Genomic DNA, 11017 nt, shown 5'->3' with positions numbered 1-11017 from the left:
TTTCCATATAATTTGGCAATAGCACATATTATATATATATAAAAAAAATGTTAAACACGGTTTAACTTGTACAATTGTTAAGACATTTGTGCTTGTGAGTTTATATATATATTTTTTGAAAGCTTCTTTGAAGGCGTGAAGTAACTTTTTGCTACAAAGGCACACTGAGATTTTATACGGTTAATATACAATTAAAAAGTAAAATCAAAAACAAAAAAGGAGAAATTTGACTTTTTTTATTGACCATTTTTTTTAAAATAGTTGATTCCAGAAAAGCTTGAAACTGTTTTCATTTCATTCTTTCAAAAATTAATCTCCAAAAAATATTACATTTCTTTATAAATTACTATTAAGTTTTAAGTAATTTCCCTTAATAGTAAAAATAATGTCTTTCATCAAAATCTTTGCTATTTCATTTGATTATTTCATATCAAAAGCTAGCTTTTATTTCGTTGAAAAACAATAATATACGACTTTCGTTGCTTAGCAAACAAAAAGAGACTTAAAGCTATGTTGTACAGTGTAACAAAAATTTCATTCAGGTCCAATTTCTTCACTTCAAAAATCGTTCCTTTAACATTACAATATATATCTTCGGTATAGATTTAAATGTTAACCACATCGATTGTTTAGATTTTGGTCTGGAACCCCTCTCGGGTCTGGAATGCATTGAAAAGGTCATCCTGGAGGCCAGGCCCCGGCAAGTGGTTAAATTAAGCGTAAATTCCCGGACAACTCCCGTCAGTCTGCTCATAGACGATAATTGGTCTTTGGCGCCTTTGCATTATTGCGTTTCTGTCCGAACATTTTCGTTCCCGGGCTGCGCATGGCGGCGTCATCCACATCCGCACTCGAATCCGCGGTCTCGCCACCCCCAGTGCAACAGATGCGTCTTTGGGCGAGCCGGATGGGGCGGGTGAGGTCGATGGTGTCGCCCTGCTGTCGGAGCTCCGACTCTGCCACGCACTCCATGTGCCGCCATTGGCGCAGGCCAAGGGTGAAGGCCTCTGTCACATTGGTGGCGGCCTTGGATGAGGTCTCGATGTGGGAGGCAATCTTCTGCTCGGCGCACCAGTGCTGGACAGCCTCGTAGGTCACCTGTCGCTTGGCCACCGGAAGGTCATTCTATGGGGAAAGGGAATTATAATATTTTCAATTTTTTTAAGAAACTATTTGTCACCTTACCTTATTTCCCACCACAATGAATGGAAACTTGTCAGCGTCCACGTCCGCATACATGAGGAACTCATTCCGCCAAAGATTCAATCCTCTCAAGCTGTCCCGGTCGTCGAGGGCATAGCAGAGCAGGCAGATATCCGATCCGCGGTAGAACGGTGTTCGCAGGGCTCTGAATCGTTCCTGACCAGCAGTATCCCATATCTATTTCAAAGAAAATTCAATAAAACAAATGCAATTAACTTTAATTGAATGGCTAATTCAATTAGCAAAATATTTGAATTTGAACATTTGATATTGAAGTGAGAAAAATGGTGGCTAACGAAAAAAAAAAATTGGGAAGCCTGATTCATTTAGATCACAGCACACATTTTTGTGTTCAAAGCAAATATTTAGTCTAGGGGGTAGTCAGTGACTATGGCTGATAACAATGTGGGGCCGATAAGCAAATAAGCCAAACAGAAAAACGTTAAAAGTAAACTTGAGAAAATCTAGGGCTAGTCATAAAGAAATAGGGCTGGTTAGTAAATAGATAAACTTAAAAATTATTACAAATGTTTATTTTTTAAGTATTTTTTTTTTTAATTTAAGCTTGCAGAAAGCCTAGAACTATTTATATTTATTTGTAATTTGATTTGTTAAAAATGTGGGTGCTTCCATGGCAACCTGAAAAATTATACCACACAAGTTGGGGGTATTTTATTTACATATAAAAAAATATATATTTGTATATATGTATATACTTCCCCTACCCCGGGAAAATACCCTATTTGTCGAGTTCTTCTTCAAACAAACGAACCGTGAAAAGTGATTATGCCTTTTTGTCTCCCGACTGGGGGAAATGATGGTAATCTGCCGGCATGGGGGGCTCAAAATTATGCGAAATTCTCTGAACCTTAGTCACCAACAAAGCCGCATTTTTGCACTTTCTATAGCCGATTCTATTGGGAACATCGATTGCTTCAATTAGAATCATTATACCGATTTGCTGCCACCTTGGATGCACTCACTTTGCTTACTCATTGAAACGCTCCTGCATATTCATTAGTTTTCCAAGCTTGGTCGACTGTGAAGAATATTTTGTTTTGATTTTGAAATAATCCGCCAAGACAGCCTGGCATCGGCAGGAATGATAAAGATATCAGAATTTAGATGAGACTGAGACCAGAAACTGTGGCGGCGGATGAAACAAAGTTGGGCCTTTGTTTTCGAGTCCACAAAGTGTCATTATTTAGAATTTGGTTTTGTAGTTTTTTTGTTTTTGCAAAGCTCAACTGTACGTTAATTGAGTAGAAATGTGCTGGATGTACTGTATATGTGTGGGCATGGGGCAGATGGAGGAGATAGAACCATAAATATATAGGTACAGTGGTCTATATAGTACTAGGGATTATTCGTAGTATGGGTATCATGTTTTCAAATCAGTTTTATTTATTTTCTAGGGTCTAATAGCGATTGATTTCAAGTCTTGGAATTAAGAGAAATTTAACACTTTATTTACATTTTTCTTTAACACTCCAATAACCACAGTACTACGAATACAACAAAGCACAATCGTTGTTCACATTTGAAGTGTTTCTCCATTAAGAAAATGCCGGTGGATCTGATCTTATTGAAGGGGCTATAATCGGTTACAGGGGGAGGAGTAGTCACGGCACCTAAAGGAAACACGCTTGGCTAGTCTTTATCTTGACCGACAATAACTTAAAAAAAAAAACAAAAAGTTTGCCAAAGAAACATAGTATAAATAATTAAGTATTACCTGCAAGGTGTAACGCTCTCCATCGACCTCTATATCCTTGTTCATAAACTCAACCCCGATGGTGTGGAAATTGTTCTCCTCGTAGCGATTCGAAACGAAGCGATTGAGGAGGGCCGACTTTCCCACCCCGCCGTCACCCAGTATGACGACCTTCAGCAGTTTGGATCTCTGCGGTGGGCGCATATTTGTCATGATGTGTGTGTTAAATAAACAATATTCCTACAATTAAGCCCGGCAACAGTGTCTCGATTTCTTCAGCAGTTTCAACTGCGCAACTAGCAACTACTTTCCGATTTGCCTTTAATTCCACCCACGACTTTACAATTTAGTGTGTTGCACTTTTGTTTAATTACATTATATACTATAACTGGCCACTTTACAAAAGGAGCAATTAGTGGTTTTTGTATGAATTATTTTGAAATTAGAGGAAACTGTGAGCGTAACCGAAATCCGCGCCGCCGAACAGGTCCAATCGGATGAGCTGTCAGCTGACAACTAACAGGGCGAGCTCATTGGATAACAAGTGACTATGGTGGCGTACAGCGCTGTTAGCGTGGCTTCTTTTTCGATTTCCCATTGCTCTGTTAGCTATGGCGCTTTAATTTGAAATTAAAATAAGAATTCCTACTTTAAATGTAAAAAGTATTTTTATATCTTCATTGATTTAATCGTATAAATAAATTATGATAATCAGCCCTTGATAACCGCAATGGGTCGCATTTTAATGCACTTTTTGCTAATACCCGCCGCATGACAGGTATCCACAACATCGGTCACGTCCTTGTACGACTCTGGGGCCTCCTCCATGACTAACTTGGGCGAGGCCACGCGAATGGCAATACCGATCTGATCCAGTTTTTCGAGCACCTCCTTGTAGTCGATATTCCGGCGAGATTTGGCACGGGAGAGAGCACGTCCCTAGATTCAAAAGATTATTTAGAAATATATTGACAAACAGATTCTTTAAAGAACTCACCGCTCCATGGCAGGTGCTGCCGAAAGTTTCCTGCATGCCTTGCTCTGTACCAGTGAGGACATAGCTGCAGGTGCCCATGGTTCCGCCCACTAGAACTGGCTGTCCCGTGAGCTGGTAGTCCACTGGGATGAGAGGGTGATGTGGTGGAAAGGCGCGAGTCGAGCCTTTCCGGTGCACCAGCAACTTGCGCTCCTTTCCATCGACAATATGGTTCTCCACCTTGGCAATGTTGTGCGAAACGTCGTAGATGACGTGCATGTCGAGATCATCCGGGGTGGTGTTGAACATTTTCGCAAAGGCCTGGCGCGTGAGGAAGGTCATGGAGCTGCGGTTGACCCAAGCGAAGTTGGCGGCCGCCGCCATGGCCTTGAGGTAGTCCTGACCCTCCACTGAGTTGATCCTCGCGCAGGCCAGCTGCCGGTCATTCGTCTCAATCTTGTCTCGCTTCATGGCCTTCTCCATTTGCACTAGAGCATCGGTGGCCACCTGATGGCCAAAGCCACGGCTGCCCGAGTGAATCATCACCACCACCTGACCCTTTTCCTCAATGCCCATTTTGGAGGCGCTCCACTTGTCGTAGATCTCGTCCACCACTTGGATCTCGGCGTAGTGATTACCCGCACCCAATGTTCCCAGCTGCGGAAGTCCCCTCTTCTTGGCCCGCATGCTAACCTTGGCGGGATCGGCGTTCAGCATGCGTCCATACTCTTCACAGTGCTCCTTGTCCTCGGCCCAGACGTAACCCTCGCGTAGCGACCAGTCCATGCCCATTTCGAGGGCCTCTTCCAGGTCACGAGCATTCATCGGGATGATGCCCTTCGAGCCGACACCCACAGGAATGTGATCAAACAGAGACTGAGCTAGTTGCTCCTTCACCGGCTGCACGTCCCGCTCATATAGGTTGGTACGCAGCAGACGGACACCGCAGTTGATGTCGAATCCTACGCCACCGGGACTCACCACGGACAGGGGATCGTCCATGTCAAAGGCAGCCATGTTTCCGATGGCGAATCCGTAGCCAGAATGGATGTCTGGCAGGCCTATAGACCGTCCTACGATGCCGGGCAGGGCTGCCACATTGGCTATTTGTTTTACGCCGGGCAGGAAGCCACCGACTGCTCCCGGGCGACACGAGTTCTTCAGCTCCTCCAGCATCAGGCGCTCCAGCCGGCTGTTGACGTAGAAGCATCCCTCGACATTCATGTTCGGCTGGAAGCCCTTCTTGATGCGCCAGCAGTGGTCGCTGATCTTCTCCAGGTACTTGAGCTCATCGTTGTAAGGACGCACCACCATCGCACGGCTTTGGCTATTTCCTTTTTTTTTTTATTTCTCTAATCAGTTGCTATTTATATTCGCGATGAAATATGTTTGTTGCATGCCGGCATGAAATAGGGTTGATCCAATTCTCAATTTATCGATATTCTTTGAAATCGATTATCTATATTGTGAAATAGATTTTGTTTAAAATTTAAAATAAGGATCTTTTATTGGGCGACTTTACTTAAAAAATCTAAAGAATTAGAGTCGTAGGTTCAAGTATTCCTCATTTTATTCAATTTTATCGAATGTCCCATGGTTCGTGTCTTTGCTTTATACATTCAGCACCAAAACGGTCATACTATTTAACATGAAACTGATTTGAAAATTGATTTTTTAAATGAATTTGTTTGAAAATAAAATATATAGCAGTTAAATTTATGTTCAGAATAATAATTTTATTCTGTTTCTGTTCAATAGAAGTCTGTTCAATATTAGGTTGAATTTTCTACTTTTTGAAGACAATGGTTATAGTTTCTGGCTTTGCAGCCTCACAAATATAATTAAATAAGCTGTTTTTATCATCACTACAAGGACGATCGTTCAGTTGGAAAAGCGTAGAAGTCTTATATACGTATCCCAAATGTATACAATGCTCTTTTCCTCCAGCATTATCCGGTTGTTTGGGAGCCCATCGCTGGATATTGATAGGCTGGGAATTCGAAAACCAATTGTGGGTTCCCGTTTTCCCCAAATCATTGCCCGATGTCCAGTGCTCGGATTTTACTCCTTTCGATTTTAAATGGGCGGAAATCGCATCAAATTCCTCAGGAGTCTCAAAGGTCACCAGATCGGCTTCCATTTTCCGGCATTTTTCATGGGCCACATACCAGTTCACTTGCTCCGTTCCAAAGAAATAGAAACCATCCCGAATCTGAACAAACGGTTTGAAGTCAATGGGAACATTATAGGGATTTCCTAAGAATATTTATTTCATTAAACAAAATTTTAAATTTTCTTAGAATTAATCATTTACCTGGTTTTAGTTCTGTAGCGTAAATATGCCCCCAGATGGGCTCAAAACTAACAAAAAAGATCAGGAGTGCACCGAATATCTTCAACATTTTACTGTTTTCTGACTAACTAACTAAGATGATGTTGAATCCTATTTATACCCCTTTTTTATCACAAATTCTAGATAATTTGGCAAAGAATGTTTGTTCCCAAAATAATAACACCTAAAATTAAGAGATAAAGTGGTTCTTCTGATAGCAATTATGAGAGAACATGAAGTTTAATCAAACTTTAAACTTGTTTTAAATTTAATTTAATTTTGTCGTTGCAGCGATTTTTTTATTTTGATTTTAAATAATATGTACTTTAATTAATTATAAAATGATTTCTTATTTCCACACAACTATTGATATTGTTTCCTGCTTGGGAGCTTCACAGATATATCTCTTGTAGCATTCACATCGACCATCGCTCAATAAATATTGATATTCTGATGACAAATAATCGCAGTGCTCTTTGTTTTGATAATTGTCGGGTTGTCCGGGAGCCCATCTATTAATTTTTATCGGCTGGGCACTTGAGAACCAATTGTGCACTCCGTTCTTACCCAAATCGTTGCCCGAGGTCCAGTACATAACAGTGTGCCCTTCCGACCCTTTTTTTTGCAAATAGGTCTGAATGGCATCATGTTCCTCTGAGTTCTCAAATGTCACCAGTTCTGATCGCAGTTTCCGGCAGCTTTCATAGGCCATGAACCAATTGGCTGCCTGAAGGCTAATGTAATAGTATCCATTACCGATCTTGACAAAGGGGCTTGTGTTGATGGACACATCGTTTGTATTTCCTGAAAATACTATAATTAATGTTGTTCATGTATTGAAATACATTTGATTTTTACAAACCATCCTTGAATTCTGTTGCAAATTTATCATAGGTCCAGCACAGCCTAATACTGATTAGGACTACAAGGATTCCAACTATTTTTTGCAGCATTTGGAATTGGATTGAATAGATTTGTTGAATTTGGGACTGCTTTTATACTAAGGTCTAAAACTAATTGCAAATCAATTAGACTTCCTTTCACTTTCGAGAAGAATCGAAGACTTATTTTGGTTAATTGTTTTAATGACTGTAGATAGTTTTCTTGTCGTGTTTATTAAGTTTATTCGTGTATATATATATGGATCTTTGTTTCCCATTTGTGTGTGAAATTCCAATGAATAACTCAATTACTAAATCTTCATCATTATTCATCATAGGTGCAAATCTAATGGTAACAAAGAAACATTGACTAAGACCTCGGATAATAACAGATAATTCCCCAAGAAAAAGTTAGAATCTTATTCTTTATATTTATTTATTACTATTAAAGACCTTACACGTTTTAAAATCTGGTGGTTGATTTTTAATAACCAAGATATCCTGTCGCCATCAGCAGGACCAAGATTGCAATGTTCGACTGGCAGGCAAGGTCTGGAAATTCCCCTTGCATAGTCCACATTTGCAATTGACCACTCCCTCCAAATGCCAGAAATGAAAACTAATGATTTTCATTTAATACCCACAAGAAAATGCATGTAAGAAAAGGTAAAACGAGGCTATGGAAATCTCTTTTAAATTGCAATGGCAGTCAATTAAATGGAAGTGGAATTACCTTGTCTGCAAAGGAAGTTTAGAAAATCCCTGGTAAAGAATTGCCATTTTATGGGACTTTAAAGGGCAATGATATTGTTTTAATTTAAAAATATTAAATTATTCTATTGTAGTGGTAGCTATATACGATTTTAAATAGTTTCAGAAATAGTTTTATTATTTTACAATAAATAGTCTTACATTTATCTGTAAAAATGTACTCTGTTAGTTTACAGTACAGTGTTGATCAATATCGACATGGCGCCAAGAATTCAAATTTGAACATTGTGCATTGACAAGCTATAAATAATGATTCGACCATTCTATAGCCAAGTATGGGATCCTAGCAGAAGCAAACTACTATCCAAAGACTCCTTTGGAAGGCATCCCTTGCATTTGTGTGCATATGTGAGTGTACTCCCAGTGGAGTAATTCCAACGTAGGGGACACGTGACTCCATTTCGAGTATGTTTTTGGCATCTTTACGACTTTTTGTCTGTTGGTTGTCACATTTTTTCTTGGGTTTTGTAGTCTTTGCGTGCCGACTTTGTGTGTCGTGTGTGTTGAGTTTTCCATTTAGCCATTGCCGATTTTGTTGCCTTTTTTGGGTTTCGTGATAAAAAGAGACATTTTTTGTTGTTTTTTCGAAATTAAATCTAATTTGATGTGCAAATGTGTTGTGTCGGCACTGGCGCTTTGTTATTAGCTGCATTCTGGCACGTTTGCAGCTCTACACCTACTCCTACTTGAGTTTGAAACTGGAAGAGTACAGTGGTAATTGGCTAAGTGCATAAAAATCCAAGAAGGCCATGTCTTTATAAATTTAAAAACTTGTTTCTTCGTTTACTTCTAAACTTGTCTAAAACCTATTAACTTGGCTGCCAGCAATTACCAAGCCTTACTGTACTTTATACGCTGAATTAACAATTTAACGAGACATACTTTTTTTTTTGTATTTTAATCCTGTTTCTATCCCGCCCCCTTTTGTGGTTTTTCTCTTCTTCCTTAACTGCGGTTAGCATTTTCGCAGAGGGGCCAGGACCACGCCAACGTGTGATAAGCCAAAGTGGCGAAATTGTTGTGGAAATGGTTTAAAAGAAGGGCCTGGAGTCCGAGAAGTGGCAGAAGGGGACTGCTGCCGATTGGCAGTTGCAATTAAGCGTTTGGCTTTTAATATCATTGCCTGGCAAGCGTGCTCCGCAATTAACTTATCGGAGATGCAACTGATATTGGATCGGATCGACAAGCGTCCTTTTTAAGAACAGAATAATCTGAAGAATTTTAAACTTCCTTTTAAATTGTGTTCAAATTTTAACTTCTTAGATTAAATATAAGTACTTTCTAATGATTCAAATATTTATAAACTAATGTTGACAACTAATTATTTAACTTATTTCATTAGATTTTAAAACATTAGAATATAAGTTAAAAAAAAGCTTTAAGGTAATAGGCGTTAAAAATAAGCCATATCCAATTCATAACTCAAATGACCCAAAAAAGCCTATAAATATAAATTTAATTCCAAAAATGACTTTTAATCTCGGCTAAAAATATGTTTGCATTGCTATAATTTGAAACCATAACTGGTTTCGGCCATCATGCGAACAAAAATCATGCCAACCACTAATCATTTGTGTGGTCATTCCGATGTCAGCCACTGCCAGGATCATTCATCAGGTGGGTGGGTCACTAAGCCCGTGAAACACACGTAAAACCACTTGCCAGCACCACATTTCCCAACTCCTCTTGTATGGTTCACCTGCAACTGTCACTCGTTGTCACAATTGGAATTCAATGCCGAAAACTGTCTCGCAAAAGCCTGTCAAATTATGAAAATGGTATATAGTCTGGTGTGTCTGGCACTTTAAATGAAATTTGAAAAGCAATCAACAAGAGCCCCCATCTCAGCAGCCCCCCTTCTGGTGCTTGCCCTAATTGCTCAATCAAAAAACGTATGCAATTCCATGGGGTAAATCAAGCTGACGCTGGAAAATGCATTTTCCAACCCAAAAGAAACTAAATTTTGTACATAAACTTTGTTACAAAGGGCGTGAAGGAATAAGGTGAGTGAGGAAGGGGGTTTAAACGGAAGTGTTTGGCGGTTTTCCGAAGGGGCTGGGTGGAAAAGTGGGTGGAAAACTGGGGGAAAACGAATGAAAGTGATTGCCACAAGCAACAGCCAAAGACAACAATGCCAAACTTTGGGCAGAACCAAGGAGTTTCGCCAAAGACTTGGATTCGGGATGGGTTAGAGTATGCGGTGGTGGGGATGCGGTGGTGGGGATTTAGTTTAGTGAAAAACCCGTGGCGACAGAGGTGGGTGGAGCGGCAAGGATGCTTCAAGTGGGTAGCGGAAACGGAAGCGCATTGAGCAAAGTTGCAGTTGTTTGGCTTTTGTTTCGCCATCTCTCCAGCGCCAGCGCCAGTGCCAGAGCAAAGCAATTTAAGTTAAACAAGCGCCCTCCCTTCCTTTACCTTTTTTTTTACTTTTTTCCCTCCGTCGTCCTTTGTCCTTTCAGTCCTTGCAGACATCATCAGTGTCCCTTTTTGCGCGCTGTGTGCAATGTAAATGTCAAATATTTTTGAAAATCCTTCGTAGCTCTCGGATTTGTTGCAAACGCTTTTCGAAAATTCATTGTCTTGATTGACTTAAAGTTTTATTTCTTTGAAAAAGTTTTTTTTATTATTTGGCTGAAAAAAAAATGTCTAGAACATTTGCAGAAATGATTTTTTAATGGGGCTTATTTAAGACATGTGGATATTATTTTCTTTTTAAATATGGAAGTAATTAATAAGAAGAAGTCATCCATGGAATAATTTTAAAATACATATTTTGTTATTATACAGAGAAACAAAAAGTATAGCAAATAAGTATTTTATTTATTATTTAAATATTAATTTTAAAATGTTAAGCTCAGCAAACCATGTACCTTTTTACTTTCAATTATCCCATACTTTTTATTATAAAAACTACAGTCTTTCTATTTGAAACTTCATGACAACTAGAGTGTTTTCGAGGTACTCCTTAAGTTATTGAATATTCAATTTCAATTTATGGCAAGACAGAGCCTAGTCCTAGTTGGGCCGAAAGTTTTGTTCGATAATTGCGGGGTGGAATCCTTTTTGGCTTGTTTCTCCCTCGGCTTCATCGACTTGCAGCTCTGGCTCGATAATTATTATGTAAATTGCTTAAAAATTCA

The 11017-nt window shown here is 39.4% G+C and overlaps 4 protein-coding genes across 4 annotated transcripts; all 4 read right to left on the bottom strand.

The window, feature by feature from the left end:
• Positions 1–92: 92 nt before the first annotated feature.
• On the bottom strand, positions 93–3428 carry LOC6496871 (ras-related protein Rab-9B). Its single transcript, XM_001963201.4, has 3 exons — positions 2939–3428; positions 1186–1380; positions 93–1125 (listed from the first exon to the last, which is right to left on the bottom strand). The coding sequence occupies exons 1-3, from the start codon at positions 3128–3130 to the stop codon at positions 751–753; spliced, it is 762 nt and encodes a 253-aa protein (XP_001963237.1). The 5' UTR covers positions 3131–3428; the 3' UTR covers positions 93–750.
• Positions 3429–3581: 153 nt separating this feature from the next.
• On the bottom strand, positions 3582–5318 carry LOC6496870 (RNA-splicing ligase RtcB homolog). Its single transcript, XM_001963202.4, has 2 exons — positions 3915–5318; positions 3582–3856 (listed from the first exon to the last, which is right to left on the bottom strand). The coding sequence occupies exons 1-2, from the start codon at positions 5205–5207 to the stop codon at positions 3629–3631; spliced, it is 1521 nt and encodes a 506-aa protein (XP_001963238.1). The 5' UTR covers positions 5208–5318; the 3' UTR covers positions 3582–3628.
• Positions 5319–5445: 127 nt separating this feature from the next.
• LOC26515327 (C-type lectin 37Da) lies at positions 5446–6328 on the bottom strand. The gene is made up of 2 exons (XM_014906936.2): positions 6208–6328; positions 5446–6149 (listed from the first exon to the last, which is right to left on the bottom strand). The coding sequence occupies exons 1-2, from the start codon at positions 6293–6295 to the stop codon at positions 5680–5682; spliced, it is 558 nt and encodes a 185-aa protein (XP_014762422.1). The 5' UTR covers positions 6296–6328; the 3' UTR covers positions 5446–5679.
• Positions 6329–6511: 183 nt separating this feature from the next.
• LOC6496869 (C-type lectin 37Da) lies at positions 6512–7190 on the bottom strand. The gene is made up of 2 exons (XM_001963203.4): positions 7088–7190; positions 6512–7029 (listed from the first exon to the last, which is right to left on the bottom strand). The coding sequence occupies exons 1-2, from the start codon at positions 7176–7178 to the stop codon at positions 6575–6577; spliced, it is 546 nt and encodes a 181-aa protein (XP_001963239.2). The 5' UTR covers positions 7179–7190; the 3' UTR covers positions 6512–6574.
• Between the last annotated feature and the right edge of the window lie 3827 nt (positions 7191–11017).

Source organism: Drosophila ananassae, chromosome 3R, assembly GCF_017639315.1.
Source record: "Drosophila ananassae strain 14024-0371.13 chromosome 3R, ASM1763931v2, whole genome shotgun sequence".
Lineage (NCBI taxonomy): Eukaryota > Metazoa > Arthropoda > Insecta > Diptera > Drosophilidae > Drosophila > Drosophila ananassae.
Note: the sequence above shows the minus strand (reverse complement) of the source record. Positions and strands in the feature narration are given on the sequence as shown.

Excerpts from the sequence above, each read along its gene's own strand:
- LOC6496871 (XM_001963201.4), bottom strand. The coding sequence starts at position 3,130 with ATGACAAATATGCGCCCACCGCAGAGATCCAAACTGCTGAAGGTCGTC. Across the intron at positions 1,381-2,938 it reads GAGAGCGTTACACCTTGCAG|ATATGGGATACTGCTGGTCA; the intron begins GTAATACTTAAT and ends TCTTTGAAATAG. Across the intron at positions 1,126-1,185 it reads TCATTGTGGTGGGAAATAAG|AATGACCTTCCGGTGGCCAA; the intron begins GTAAGGTGACAA and ends CTTTCCCCATAG.
- LOC6496870 (XM_001963202.4), bottom strand. The coding sequence starts at position 5,207 with ATGGTGGTGCGTCCTTACAACGATGAGCTCAAGTACCTGGAGAAGATC. Across the intron at positions 3,857-3,914 it reads GCAGCACCTGCCATGGAGCG|GGACGTGCTCTCTCCCGTGC; the intron begins GTGAGTTCTTTA and ends TTTTGAATCTAG.
- LOC26515327 (XM_014906936.2), bottom strand. The coding sequence starts at position 6,295 with ATGTTGAAGATATTCGGTGCACTCCTGATCTTTTTTGTTAGTTTTGAG. Across the intron at positions 6,150-6,207 it reads CGCTACAGAACTAAAACCAG|GAAATCCCTATAATGTTCCC; the intron begins GTAAATGATTAA and ends AAATATTCTTAG.
- LOC6496869 (XM_001963203.4), bottom strand. The coding sequence starts at position 7,178 with ATGCTGCAAAAAATAGTTGGAATCCTTGTAGTCCTAATCAGTATTAGG. Across the intron at positions 7,030-7,087 it reads TGCAACAGAATTCAAGGATG|GAAATACAAACGATGTGTCC; the intron begins GTTTGTAAAAAT and ends TAGTATTTTCAG.